This window comes from Medicago sativa, chromosome 4, assembly GCF_051527215.1.
Source record: "Medicago sativa cultivar Bolivia chromosome 4, Bolivia_mono, whole genome shotgun sequence".
NCBI classification, from domain to species: Eukaryota; Viridiplantae; Streptophyta; class Magnoliopsida; order Fabales; family Fabaceae; genus Medicago; species Medicago sativa.
Genome location: NC_140752.1, coordinates 49,589,300 through 49,604,073, shown reverse-complemented (window position 1 = coordinate 49,604,073; position 14,774 = coordinate 49,589,300). Strand labels below are relative to the sequence as shown.

Below are 14,774 nucleotides of genomic sequence, written 5' to 3'. Positions count from 1 at the left end.
CTGGGCTTTGTGCAGGATTTTTGTTGGTTAGGGCGTGATGATTAGTTTGATTTGTTATAACTTGAAAGCAACAAACATTTATATTTTTTGTTTTAATCCAAATAAAAATTTCATAAAAAAAAAAAAAACACAGTTAATAATTTTCAAACGTTAGCGCAATAAAAAAACGGAAAGACGGGCAGTGCCTGTCTTTTCGCTAGTTTTTATAATAAAAAGTCTATCCTTTTGGTAGTTGCGGTTCAAGTCTTTCTATATATACACATCCAAAATCATTTAAAAACGAATCATTTTTTTTTTGGTCAAGAAACGAATCATTTATTTATACTAGAATGAAGACTTTGAGTTTTACCAAAATACTAATATTGCTAAAAAAATAATACTAATATTGCAATCTCGCTTCAAATAATTACGCACACGTCGCACTAACATATATCAGCATTCATTCTTTAAAAAAAATTATATATCAGCATTCATAATTAATTCTATCATCAATATTATAGTAGTAGGAAAAGTTTGGGCACAAACACAAATAAAAAGTTTGGGCACACTCACATATATGCAAAAAAATAAATGAAAAAGAATTTAGTCGTATCTTACAAAAAAAATTCATTTATGAGTGTGTTCCTAAACCTTTTTTATTTATGTTTGAAACTAAGTAAACATTTTTCTTTTTAATGTGAAAATTATTGTATGATATGACTAAATTCTTTTCCATTTATTTTTCTTCATTTATGTGAGTGTGCCCAAACTTTTTTTATTTGTGTTTGGGCCTAAGTAAGACTTGCTCAAAAAAAAAAAAATATAGTAGTACTCCTCACAAAAAACAAATAAAATCATAGTATTATATTAGTCAAATTTCAATAACAAGGCGAAATTAACTAACAAAAGTATATGGTCTACCTTCTTTCAAAAAAAAAAGTATATGGTCTACCATATAATATTATAATTTGGTGAACCAATGTTATTTTTTATTTATTTTTTGATGTAGTCGAATCAATGTTCCATTTCCAATTTTTTGATATATATTCAGATTTAGTAATTTTTTTAATTTGGTGAACCACCGCAAGAAAAACTAGAATTGCATCCCCCTGTTGGGAGGAGTAAAAGAATAACTGCCAGCCACTCAGACGGGAGCAAATTCCCTCCTGTGAAAATTTTCTCCAGTTTTCTACAGTTTAAATCTATATCATTAAATATATTATCTTTCTTCATTTTGCCATTTAATTCCTATTTAATTCCTCACATGTATTTATCATTTAATGGTTAGGATTCCACTGAACTCTCCAGTCACAGGAGAGGATCCAGTCCCCACCCAGACCAAGCACAAATGTTTTTAGTCGTTTAAAATGGATTTGGATCCTCTCCATTGAAAAAAGTTTTCTCCATTTTTAATCTCAACCATTAAAACCCACTATCCACTTTTCTTTATAATTTAACACTCATTTTCTCTCTCATATTTGATGGTTGAGATTTCAATGGAGAAAACTTGATAAAATTTTCAATGGAGAGAATCCAAATCCGTTTGAAATGGCTTAACGTTTTTTTTTTTTAATGAAATAGCCTAGTGGCTTTGAATAAACGAGGAGTTTAGATTCGAACTGTGACCCTTGTATTATATTGTCATTGTAGCTAACAACATAGCAATTTTTCAGGACCAACCACACATAACTTTACCAGACTCATATTTAACATCTGACATATCTCAAATAGAATTAGAGTGAATAGAATCTACAAATAATATTTGTACCAAAAATGGAAAGAAAAAATCTATGAAGCATTAGGAATTTAAAAATAACGTACGCGGAAGCTAAAGGTGACTTTGTGTTAGAATAATAAACTAATACTAGTACTCCTATATATATATATATATATATATATATATATATATATATATATATATATATATATATATATATATATATATATATATGGGGCCTAGCCCATTTCGTTTCACAAAAAACAAAAAATGCAGATGGGTTTAAATAATATCCCCACTATAAATATTGTGTATAATAAGCAGAGAGAACTTCTGAAAATCATTAGGAAATGGTAAGAGCTCCTTTCTATGACAAAAATGGTGTTAAGAAAGGTGCATGGAGTAGAGATGAGGATACAAGGTTAAGTGAGTATATTCAGAAACATGGTCATTCTAATTGGCGCCAACTCCCCAAGCTTGCAGGTACATGTTTCATTCTGTATTTAGTTCAAAAAGACACTGATTAACGATACTAAAAAAGAAAGTTATATAGTAATTATTATATTGAAAATTGTGCAATCAATCCATAAAAAATAAAATAAAAAAGTGTCTTTTTATGTTTATAACTTTGTTTTTTGGTATCCTTCACCGGTATCCTGAAGCAACGGTTATCATGACCCTTTCGTTATGAATATCTCGCCTAAAAGTAGAATTTAAGCTTCATTAATTTAGGAATTAAGAGTAAGAAATGTAAAATATATATTTCAATCAGTGTTGTTTTATTACAGGTTTAGCAAGATGTGGAAAAAGTTGCAGACTTCGTTGGTTGAATTACTTAAAGCCAAATCTTAAACATGGGAACTACACAAGCGAAGAAGAAGAAATTATCATCAAATTACACCATCAACATGGAAATAAGTATATGATAAATTTCCAGTTTTGATAACTTTATTCTTCTTTTTCTTTTTTCACAAATTGATAATTTAATTCTAGATTCAAAAAATAAAATAATATAATACATATATGGGGTTTATGTTCCCTTAGTTTATTAAAAAAAAAAATGATTTATATATAATAGTCAACTTTAGAGAGCACTAAGATTGCAGTTTCCCTATTGAGTACATTGTTTATTTTAGCGGTATATGATTTGGAATATAGATCAACTAGATGATGAGATGAAGAACCAAAACTGGAATGTTTAATTAAATATTACCCATTGGAGATGCAATTAATTAGGAGACTAAGTTATGGATAGAGTTCAATTTAATTTGTGACAAACCAAAATAATATTTTTTTTAGGGAAAAAACCAAAATAATATAAAACTAAGTATTGCTAGCTGTTGATTAATTGAAAGGTTATATTTAATCATAGAGACTTGCATAATTTTATTTTCTAGTTGATTTAAGGGTTGACATTTAAACATTTTTTAATTTTTTATAATTATCTTTCTCTCAAAAAAAAAAATTATAATTATCTAATTACAATTATATTCCTTCTTAGATGGTCCTTGATTGCTGAAAAACTGCCTGGAAGAACGGACCACGAGATAAAGAACTATTGGCATAGTTACCTAAAAAAATGTTCAAAGAGCATTGACTACAAGGACACAATTTCTGAGTTGATATCTAAACCATGTGAAATTGTTGAAGGAAATGACACTCAACATTGTGTAACACCTGAAATCCCTATCTCTGATGTTGGTAAGGACTTTCATTATATTTTAGAAAGCTCAACAATAACCCTTTCCAGAGAAACATCAGTGGAAGATAACTCTTCAACTGCCTCCATCAACTGCCTAATAATGGAAGAAGACAATGTTGCTCCATGGTTAGTGTTTGAATCATTTAGTGGAGATTTTTGGACTGATCCATGCACCCTAGAAGATACATCCACCACTGATGAGATATCAAGTGAAGACATTGACTACTTGATTCCAGACTTCTATGATGGTTCATATATGTTTTAGAATCGTCAAGTCCTTTGTTTGATTTTTTCTGAGCTTTCTTTTAGGTTTGTTTGAGAGTTTGGCGAGGAAGTGAGGGGAACGTTTTGGAGGGATGTGATTAAAGGAAAAAATAGAGAAATATATCAAAAAAAAAATTTAGAGCGTTTTTTTATAGGGAATGATAAAAGAATACTTATGATTAAGAGAAATGATATTTTGACAACCACTTTTTGACAACTTTTGGACAACTTTCTCTCTCATACTCACATGATGTTGTTATCCTCTCTTCTTTTTTCTCTCTCCATTGTTTTTGACCAATAAGAAGTTAGAAACACAAGGTTGTCAACAAAGTTGTCATCAAATGGATGTCAAAATATCATTACTCTATGATTAATATACTTTAGTTTTGCGAGTATTATAACAGTATATATTGCATTTGAAAAATTTACTCCAACCCCCCAAAACGCTCATCCAATACAACTTTTTAGTTTCCGCGCAAATAAGAAGAATTTTGTATTATGAAGAAAACTAAGTCCCTCAAAACTCTCCCCGTCCTCTCTAAACTTCCAAACAGAGCCTTAGTTATTGTTCTTTTAAAAGTCAGGACTATATAAAAAAAAGTTTAAATATAATTTTTTTCCCTGCAATTTTTTCTTTTTAAATAAAGTAAATAAAATGATATATTAAAACGATGTAAGAAATGTTAATATTGAAAATATAAAATGGGAGTTTCTACGATACACCTTTAAATTAAGTTGTACTGGTACATCCGTTTCTGAAATCAAAATAAGTTAACGATCATTTTTAAGTAATAAAGAGATATTTGTCGACTTTTATATTTTAGGAAATATTTTTATAAGAAAAAACATAATTTCATTCTTTATAAGAATCATACTAATTTTTTAACATTTTATCAAAAAAAAAATAATCAATATTCATTATTATGAGTAATAAAAAAATAAAGTTGAATTTTTCTTTACCAACACTTTTGTGAAATAAAATATAGTTATTATAATTGTAAATGATAGAAAATATTTTTTTTTAAAAATAAATCATTAAACTATTAATCTAAATATGGGTGTATCGGTACACTCAAATTATTCGAGTGTACCATAGAAATTGCCATATAAAATACTCAAGATTGCAAAAGAGGCATCAAAACAAACTGTGTCACCAAACCAATAGGAAAAACAATACTCAAGTAGTTGAATTTTCAACCGGTAGTAATCATAAAAAATATAAATGTAAAATAAATAAAAACTTAACTTTAGACTTATTTCATGATCGTACCAATAGTTTAACCACATTTCAACAGGTGATCTTGATAGACAATTGTGATAACCAAAAATCGCAAGATTACGATACTTCCAAATTAACCAACCGCATGTTAATCAGCTCAAATGAAGACATTTATCTACTTGTTTTTAATGAAATACCAAACCTATAAATTGCACCGTGTGACAGAAGGTGTCATTTGTTAAAGCACAACTTATATCTAACCAAGATAGAACATCAGACCATAATTTACCAGTAACAGAACACTCAAAAAACAAATGAGGTTTAGCGACCTCATGGATGAGCTGGCAGTTACTACCCTATGAAGAAACATCAATTCTAGTAGCAGGTATCAATGATGGATAGAAAATAATACTCAAACGGTGGAGGAGTCGGTTTTCGAACCTCATTTACATCGATTGAACTAACAATTTCGACATTTTTATTAATTCAACTAAGAGTTATGGACCACGGTGGAGGAGTAAGTATTCGAACCTCATTCACGTCGTCCGTATTAACAATTTAGACATTTTTATTAGTTCAACTAAGAGTTATAGACCAGAGTAAAATATATTTAATTGATAGTAATAATTATCTGATACAATTGAAATATTATAAATAACGTTACTTTGAAAATTGAGTGTTACTGTTATTTATAATTTTTTTTTCTCCTTTCAAATAGATTATCGTAGCATCCTTTAAAAAAAATAGATTATCGTAGCAAGGAGGAAATAATTATATATACGACTTTGCAAGTCAACAAATAATCCATTAGTAAACGCCAAATTTCAGATGTCTTTATTTTTCTTTACTTTAAGAAACTTCAGTATAATAATATAATTCTCTGATTTGTTTTGATATAATTTGTGAAATATATACAACTAACATAACATCAAACTTATTTTGGAAATTAAATAAATTCATCATGAATGTAATTCATGGTTAATGAATCACTAATCAATATTTACAAGTCAAACAATGAATATAGACATATTCTAATATTCCCCCCGTAGTTGAAGCGGGAGGTTGACGAACGCTGAGGCTCTGAAATCTTGAAATAAAATTAAGGGGAGACCCATAGTAAAGATATCTACAATTTGATATCGTGAGGAAATGTGAAGAACACGAACATGACCTCGAGCTACCTTTTCACGAAAAAAATGATTGTCCATCTCAATATGTTTCGTTCGTTGGTGTTGAATTGGGTTACCTGAGAGATGTATGGCACTAACATTGTCACAGTAACCATAGTGGCTTTGTGAATAGGACAATGTAACTCAAGAAGGAGATTGCGTAACCAACATGATTCAGCAACCACATTTGCGACTCCACGATATTCGACTTCAGCACTAGAGAGAGATAATGTGAGTTGCCTTTTGGAAGACCAGGAGAGTAGGTTATCCCCAAGAAACACGCAATAACCAGAGGTTGAACGTCTGGTGTCGGGGCATCCTCCCCAATCAGCATCTGTATAAGAAATTAAGGAGGAAGTAGAAGAGGGATAAAGATGCAAACCATGTTGAATGGTGCCCTGAATGTAACGTAAAATACGTCTGAGAGCGTGCATGTGAGCTTTCATGGGATTGTGCATTAAGAGACATATCTGTTGTACTGCATAAGAAATGTTTGGTCGAGTAAAAGTGAGATAGTGAAGTGCACCTGCAAGGCTGCGATAGAGAGATGTATCTTCAAATGGAGAGCTATCAGTGGCACTCAGTTTTTGATGAGATCAAAAGCTCATTAAGCATGTGAAAAGAAACATATAAAAAATGCACTAAAAATGATTTATTCATTTTAATTTATTCAAGCTACCATCTTATATTTTTCTCTTTGAATAAATTCTTCTAAAGACTATCATTTCCACAAGTTGCCTATTAATTGTGAAGAAAGACTTAGTGGAATTATATTTGGACAGCTCACGTTGGAATTTAAAGGTGCATTAAGGATTATTGGAAGATCATTATTATCATAAAGTGAATTCATTAGGGAACTAATAGTGAATTCATTTGGGAATTAAAAAGTCTGCCTTGCATATTTGTCAGGTCTTAATATTGTTTAGAAGGCATAGAAAATCAATTTATTTTATTTTCTTTATGAGGCATAAATGTATTGAGTTATAAGTCTTTTCTAATCAGTTTAGCCTGTCCTATATATAGGGGGTGATTTCATGAATAAAAGAAGCTTGAATTTGGATAAAAATTACACTATGTGTATTTTGAGTGAGATTTTTCTCCTCTTTGAGTTCTTGGATTAGAACTCGTTTATCGAATCTTATCAATGGCGTCCTTACCATTGTGGCGATTCATCTTGGCTTAGCATTCCTTCTTGGATTAGAAGTGATTGTGACACCTTCTTTTACCATTCCTTTCCCCAAATCCATCATTTTATTTACTTTTTATTCATATACAATTTCGGTTCTCTATCAGTTTTGCTTTTGTATCGACCGGTGTGAGGCAGGGTTTGCAAGATGACATGCCGGCACGGATAAGAATTTCTTCTACGTACTTCTTTTGAGAGAGAAATAGACCTTTGTGATGGCGAGTGACTGCAATACCCAAGAAGAAGTGTAGGGGTCCCAAATCTTTCATAACAAATTCTGAACTTAGTAGTGAAATGATAGATTTTCTCAGATCATCGGAAGAAGTAGTGAGGATAATATCATCCACATATAATAAGAGGTAAGCTATATGAGTTCCTTCCTTGTAGATAGTGAGAGAATGATCACAATTGCTTTGAGAGAAGCCAATTGAGGAAACATAATCAGCAAAGCGTTTGTACCAAGTTCTAGGAGCCTGTCTTAGACCATATAAAGATTTACGGAGAATGCACACATGGTGAGGATTTGTTGGGTCCCTAAAGCGTAATGGTTGATGCATGTACATTGTTTCTTTGAGCTCACCACGGAGAAAGGCATTTTTGACATCTAATTGATGAATATGCCAAGTTTTTGACACAACAATACTAAAGACAGTCTAAATTGTTGCTGGTTTAACAACTGGACTAAATGTTTTTCAACAATCAATGCCAATTTGTTGACCTACACCATCACCTACAAGTCAGGCTTTATGCCTCTCAAAAGAACCGCCAGATTTTTCTTTATGTCTAAAAAACCACATATATCTGATTACATTAATATCAGGTGGTCGTGGTACTAAATCACACGTCTTATTCTTAATTATAGAATTATATTCATCATCCATGGCCATTTTCCAATTTGGGTCTTTAAGTGCAAACATTGGGTTTCTAGGTAGAGGAGATTTGGTAACATGGTTATGTAGGCCAGGATATTTTGGACTTGGCTTAAAAATTCCATGTTGACTCCTAGTGACTGGTTTGGGGTATGACACAACTTTGTTAAGGAGGTGATGGTTGGTTTCTTAGTTGAGAGTGTGATGGTGCAACTGAGGTGTGGGAAGGGGGTGTGACACAACTTTGTTGGTTGGGCCTTTTTGTAGGAGAAGGCGAAGTGGGTGGCAAATATGATTAATTAAGAGTAGGTGGAGTGTTTTGTTAATTCGAAGTTGGTGAAGAGGGCCGATGTAATGGATTAGCCGGCGGACTTTGATTTGGGTCAGATTGAGTTTGAGTCAAGAGGTGGTTGATGATGTAAGGTTATAAATCATTGTTTAGGAATGTGTATGTTGTGGGTTTAGGAGTATGTATCTTTGTATAAGGAAAAGTTTTTTGGTCAAATATGACATGGCGACAACTGATAATTTTGTTTGAGAATAACTCAAGACATTTGCAACCTCTATGATTTGACGGGTACCTATGAAAGACATACAATGTAGAGCGAGGTTGAAGTTTATGTATTGTAGTGGAAGGAACGAGAGGATAACATAAAGATCCAAAAACATGTAAGTGAGAATAAGATGGGTCTTTTTGATACAACATTTTAAGGGGTGACTCAAAATCGATAGTTTTACTTGGTAAAATGTTCAAAAGATAGGTTGCCATTTCTAGAGCATGATGCCAAAATGATGAGGGTAATGATGCATGAACTAACAAAGTTCGAATAATATTGTTAATGGAAAGTATTTTTCATTCAGATTTTCCATTTTGAGAAGATGTATAAGGGAAAGACAAACGAAAATCAATTCCATTGGTTTCTGGTCGCCGTCGTTCGCGGTCAAAATAATTTACAAAAAGTAGTACAAGGTAGTTAAATCTTGGTCGTTTCTCAAGGATCTTTGATAAAACAATACAAATTAGAACAACAAAATGAAATTAAATTGGGGAGTTTTGTTTGTGGAAAAGAAATATCAAATTGACAAAATTAATGATTTGGCAAAACAACCAATCCACTTGTTTGTCGGATTCTGTTCGGGTCTATCATTGGTGCTAATAATATTCGGTTCAACAATTCAATGACTTGTTTGATCACAAATTCAATTAATTAAACATCTATTAAATTTGTAAGAATTCGTGCTGATTATATCAACAAGCGTCAATATAACCTAGAGTTTAATTAATCACAATTAGGGAACAAGCGTCACAAAATTGTCATTAACCTAATTACCGAATTCTATCAAACCAATAACGAAGCGTTAAAGCACCTAACAATCTTCCCTCGAATATAAATTAAAACAAGCATCTAATTTAATTCAAGTAACCCTAATAAGGAACATGATTACAATTCAGCATAATCATATTGAAACAAGCGTTCAACATATGAAACTATGAATTATAATCGATGAAATCAAATAAGAGCCGAAGCAAGTGTTCAGTACATAAAGCATTCAACACATACAATTGAAGATTGAAAAGGAAAAGACATTAAATCATAGAACACAAAATTGACATTGAAATCAAACCTCAAGACTTAAAACATAACCCTTAACCAGTGAATTGATCAACGAAATTAAGCTTCCATAGGGTTGGTTTTGCACAAAAACGAAATATGAAAAGTGGCTGAATAGAAGATGATGTTCGGGCTGTTTTCAGCCTTATCTATAGGTCTAAACATTAACCTGATTCATAAAACCGAGTTACATCAATAGTTGGGCCAAAAGTCGGCTACTCGACCCACGGTTAAAAACATTTGACCCGAACTCGTAGTCAGCACAACTGCTTCAGAGAATGGCATTTTTTATCAGTGGGAAGTCTAAACTGGGCTTCGTGCTCAACATGAAAGTTGTAGATATTTTCCATAGCTTTTCAACTCTTATTTGTACGCCTCAAACTGATAACCGCAGCCAAAGTTATGGCCTGCACAGTGAATAGAGGTCAAAACACATTAAAAATGGAAATTAATCCACAAATTATATTAACGCTCAAATTAGACCCGAAACATGAAAATGTGCTAAAATTATAATGTTATGCATACAAAACTCACTACACCATTTTTCAATTTAGGCAACGACACAAAACCGTAGCCAGAAGCACAAAATCCGTCGCCTAAACGGTTACACCACGGTTTTCCAGTCGTGGATTATACGGCCGTTGCCTATTCCAATAGTCCACGGTTTTTTGACTTTAGCCCACTGAAAGTTAAAAGCGTCGCTTAATATGTGTGTACGCCACGGTTTTTAAGTCTATTTTAGACCACGGTTTTCTTTAAGTTTTGATTTTCTGTACCAATTTTAGACCACGCTTTTATTTTTTGACCACGCTGTAAAACCGTTGCGAAAATGATATTTTAAAAAAAAAATAATAAGCTTAAGGTGGCACTAGGGATGTCAATGGGGATTTTTAGCGCGGGTCCCGCGGGGATTCCCCGCACGGGGAACCATTTTCGGGGATTTTTTTTCCCCGTGGGGCGGGGATGGGGAAAAATATCCCCCCGTAGCCACTTCGGGGCGGGGATCGGGGAAGTATCCCCCGCCCCGCGGATTCCCCGATCCCCGTGAAAATACTGTAATGTCCTTACATTTTTAAAAAACCTTAATATTTACCCTTGGTATTTTGGACTTTTCACATGGTTTTATAAAGTAAAATAAAAAAAAAAGTGTAAAAATATAAAAGGCTTTTGGTTGAGAAACACAGAAACACGTTCTCGGTTCTCAATTCTCATGGGTTCCAATTCCAAACCCTAGCTGCGCCTCCCAACTTCTCAATCGCCTTCATCGCCTTCAAATTTCTGCACGGCTTCATCACCTTCAAATTCTCAATTCCAAACCCTATTTCTCAATCTTATCTTTCAGATTCTTCTGCTGCTCCTGTTCTTCAAAGTAAGTTTTCCTCTCAATCTCAAATTTAATGTTTTGCTTGTATAAGATCAGATACTCCATTGCTTGTTACTGTTATTTATTTTTGTGTTATTTGTGTTAATTTTGTTTATTTGTTTACTAATCTGATCTATTACCTTTGATAATATTTTACTAATTTTTTTTTCGTATTAGTTTCATGTCATGAAGTTGAGCTCAGATTTGAGTTAGATCTTGAAATATGTTTATTAAATCATCCTTAATACTTCAACTGTAATTTTAACGGTTTTTATTTTTATGTTTTGCTTGGTAGTTGGAACTTTTCATGTTTGCTAATTCATTTATTTACTAATAAGATTTAAGCTTTTTTAAATGAGGATAAATTGGTTATTTTTATTACTGTGGAATCTGGGTGGCTAAATGATGTAAGATTATAGTGTATGTGAAGGTTTTTATCTACTGATAAATTGGTTATCTCTGTCTCTTTGATTCCATTTAACTTTTAATTTTTCCTTTTATGTGTGTATGTGAAGGTTTTTATCTAAAAATGGCTAATGAAGAAGTTCAATCACCCAATGATGTTTCTCCGACACAGCAAACTCAAACAGCTCGGAATGAGACGAATGTCGAAAGTCAAGAACCTGAAGCCGTACGTGAGCCTAGTGTAAGTCCTAACAAAAGAGGACTCAAATCTATATATTGGCGTGATTACAAAAGGCAGAAGATCAATGGCGTGTTTAAGGCCATTTGCAAATATTGTGACAAGAAACTTGGTGGTGAGACATCAAATGGTACTAGTCATTTAAAGGACCATCTTTCAATATGTCCAGTTCGCAATAAAAGAAGTCCAATGCAAGCCTTGCTAAAAGTTTCTGAAGTGCCGGGAAAGGATAAAGAGTCATTTGTTGCTGGAACTTATACTTTTAATCAAGATATTTCTAGGACTGAACTTGCAAAGATGATTATTCTTCATGAATACCCCATCATGATGGTCAACCATGCTGGTTTTCGAAGCTTTATACATTCTCTTCAACCTTTGTTCAAGATACCTTCTCGCAACACCATGAGGAATGACATCATGAAGTTGTATGAAAGCGAGAGGACAAAGCAAATGAATTCACTTGGCAAGAATAAAAGTCGCATTGCAATAACTACTGATATGTGGACTTCTAGCAATCAAAACAAAGGGTATATGGCTGTCACTGCTCATTACATCGATGATAATTGGAATTTGCAGAATCGAATCATAAGGTAAATATTACTTAAGCTTTTTTTTATAGCTTTGAAATTTGCTTGTTAAAGTTCTGTTGACATGCTGAAAGATCTTAAGCCAATAAATTATTACTTCATTAGTTTTGCTTAAGCCAATAAATTATTACTTCATTAGTTTTGCTTGTTAAAGTTCTATTGATATATTGAAAGATCTTGATGGCACAGTTTGACCATTTCTCCATCAGTATAATTAAATTGTTTTTTCTTCTGCAATGGCTTGTTTAATGTTTGATTCATACTATAATTTAGATTCATTATGTTTATATTTTAGGTTCATTTATGTGCCTGCACCACATACTGCTGAAGTGATTGGTGATTCTCTGTCAAAATGTTTGCTTGAATGGAATATTGATAGAAAATTGTCGACATTAACTGTTGATAATTGTAGCACCAATGATGCTTTGATTGAATATATGATTAATAAGTTTGGAGCTGTGTCTTTTATTTTAAATGGTGAATTGTTTCATATGCGTTGTTGCGCTCACATCTTAAACTTGATTGTTAAAGATGGTATGCAAACAATTGGAACTTCAATTGAAAAGATTAGGGAAAGTGTTGGTTATTGGGTTGCAACACCTAAGAGGGAGGAGAAATTTAAAGATACTTGTCAACAATTAGGTATGACCTATGAAAAGAAGCTTGCACAAGATTGTAGGACAAGGTGGAATTCTGCTTATTTGATGCTTGCTTCTGCATTGCCTTATGAAGAAGTTTTTAAACGTTGTGCTATACGTTTTAGTCATTATAAATCCTTACCAAGTGAAAATGATTGGAAAGTGGCAAGAGAAATTTGTGAACATTTGAAATTGTTTTTTAGTGTCACCGAGTTGTTTTCAGGTACTAAGTATCCAACTTCAAACCATTATTTTCCAAAAATTTGTGAAATAAGGTTGGCTTTAAGAGAGTGGCAAATTTCTTGTAGTGATACCATTCGGAATATGGCAGGAGATATGATTGTGAAGTTTGACAAGTATTGGGGTTTGATTAATGGGGTGATGGCAATAGGGGCTGTTTTGGGTCCTAGATATAAAATGCAATTACTAAATTACTTCTTACCTCTTATTTATGGTAGTGATTCTTCTAAAGAATTGCAAAAGGTGAAGAAAATGTGTGAAGATTTGATTTTTGAATATCAAGCAAGTGATAATATGGTTAGTAGTGAATGCAGTGCATCAACACTAGATTGTCCTTCTGTTGAAAAGCAAGCTTGGGAGCAAGGTTATATGAAATATGTGATGGAAAATGCTTCAACTAATGGGAAATCAGAATTTGTTTCTTATTTAGAAGATGGCATCTTGGTGAACAAAGAGAATAATGAGTTGCTTAAAGATTTTGATATACTTGGATGGTGGAAACAAAATGGTGTGAAATATCCAACTTTGCAAAAGATTGCAAGAGACTTTTTGGCAATTCCAATCTCCACGGTTGCTTCGGAATCTGCATTTAGTACTAGTGGCCGTGTTGTAACTCCACAACGTAGTAGGTTGAAGGAGGACACATTAGAGGCTTTGATGTGCAGCCAAAATTGGTTCCGAACAGAAATGCAAGGTAGTACATTTAATGTTAAATTCATCTTTTTTTTATCATTTGTATTTTTGTCACCATACTTATAATTTAGCTATTTTTTTCTTAGGTTGTTCAAAGATATTGGCTTCTTTTGAATGTGTTGATGAGGATATGGATGATGATGAGGTAGTGTAAAAATTCTTATTGTTGACTACTTTCATGTTTTTAAAGTATTTTTGTGAAGTAGTTATGCTTATGACTATATGTTTACTTGTTGTAGGAAATGAGTCAAACATAACTGTAGTGGAGGGTGATGGAGAAGATCTTATAAGGAAAAGTTGGAAGCAAGATACATGATTTTTTTGTTGTGAATGGATGCCTTGTTGGAGACAAGAGACATGTTTTTTTGTTGTGAATGGATAACTTCCTATTTTGAATTTAGATGTATTATTAAGTAATGTGACTTGTCCACTTTTGTGGTTTTGATTATGACTTAATTCTCTACTGCTACTAGTAATGTGATTGTATTAAGTAATTCTGGTTTCCTTGCTACTACTTTTGTGGTTTTGCTACTACAATGTGACTTAATTCTGGTTTCCTTGCTACTGGTATAGCAGTACAGTGGTGCTGCAGCTCTGTTTTTGTCTTGAGTATTGTTTACAGCATTCTACTACCAATTTGTTTAAAGCATTCCCTACAGCAAAAAAAAAAAACCGTGGGGCACCGTGGGGATCCGCGGGGACGGGGATCGGGGAAAACATTCCCCCGTAACGGGGATCGGGGACGGGGACGGGGAATGGATTCACCGGCGGGGCGGGAATCGGGGAAGTATTCCCCCGCCCCCGATCCGCCCCATTGACATCCCTATACTTTCTGCAGAGCAAAATATGTTGTAAGACACTCCACATATAAATTTAAAGGTGCACTCAACAA

At 32.9% G+C, this 14,774-nt stretch overlaps 1 protein-coding gene across 1 annotated transcript; it reads left to right on the top strand.

The window, feature by feature from the left end:
* The first annotated feature begins 2,031 nt into the window (after positions 1–2,031).
* LOC146929571 (transcription factor MYB3-like) lies at positions 2,032–4,192 on the top strand. Its single transcript, XM_085708240.1, has 3 exons — positions 2,032–2,179; positions 2,485–2,614; positions 3,198–4,192. The coding sequence occupies exons 1-3, from the start codon at positions 2,047–2,049 to the stop codon at positions 3,661–3,663; spliced, it is 729 nt and encodes a 242-aa protein (XP_085564366.1). The 5' UTR covers positions 2,032–2,046; the 3' UTR covers positions 3,664–4,192.
* Positions 4,193–14,774: the final 10,582 nt, after the last annotated feature.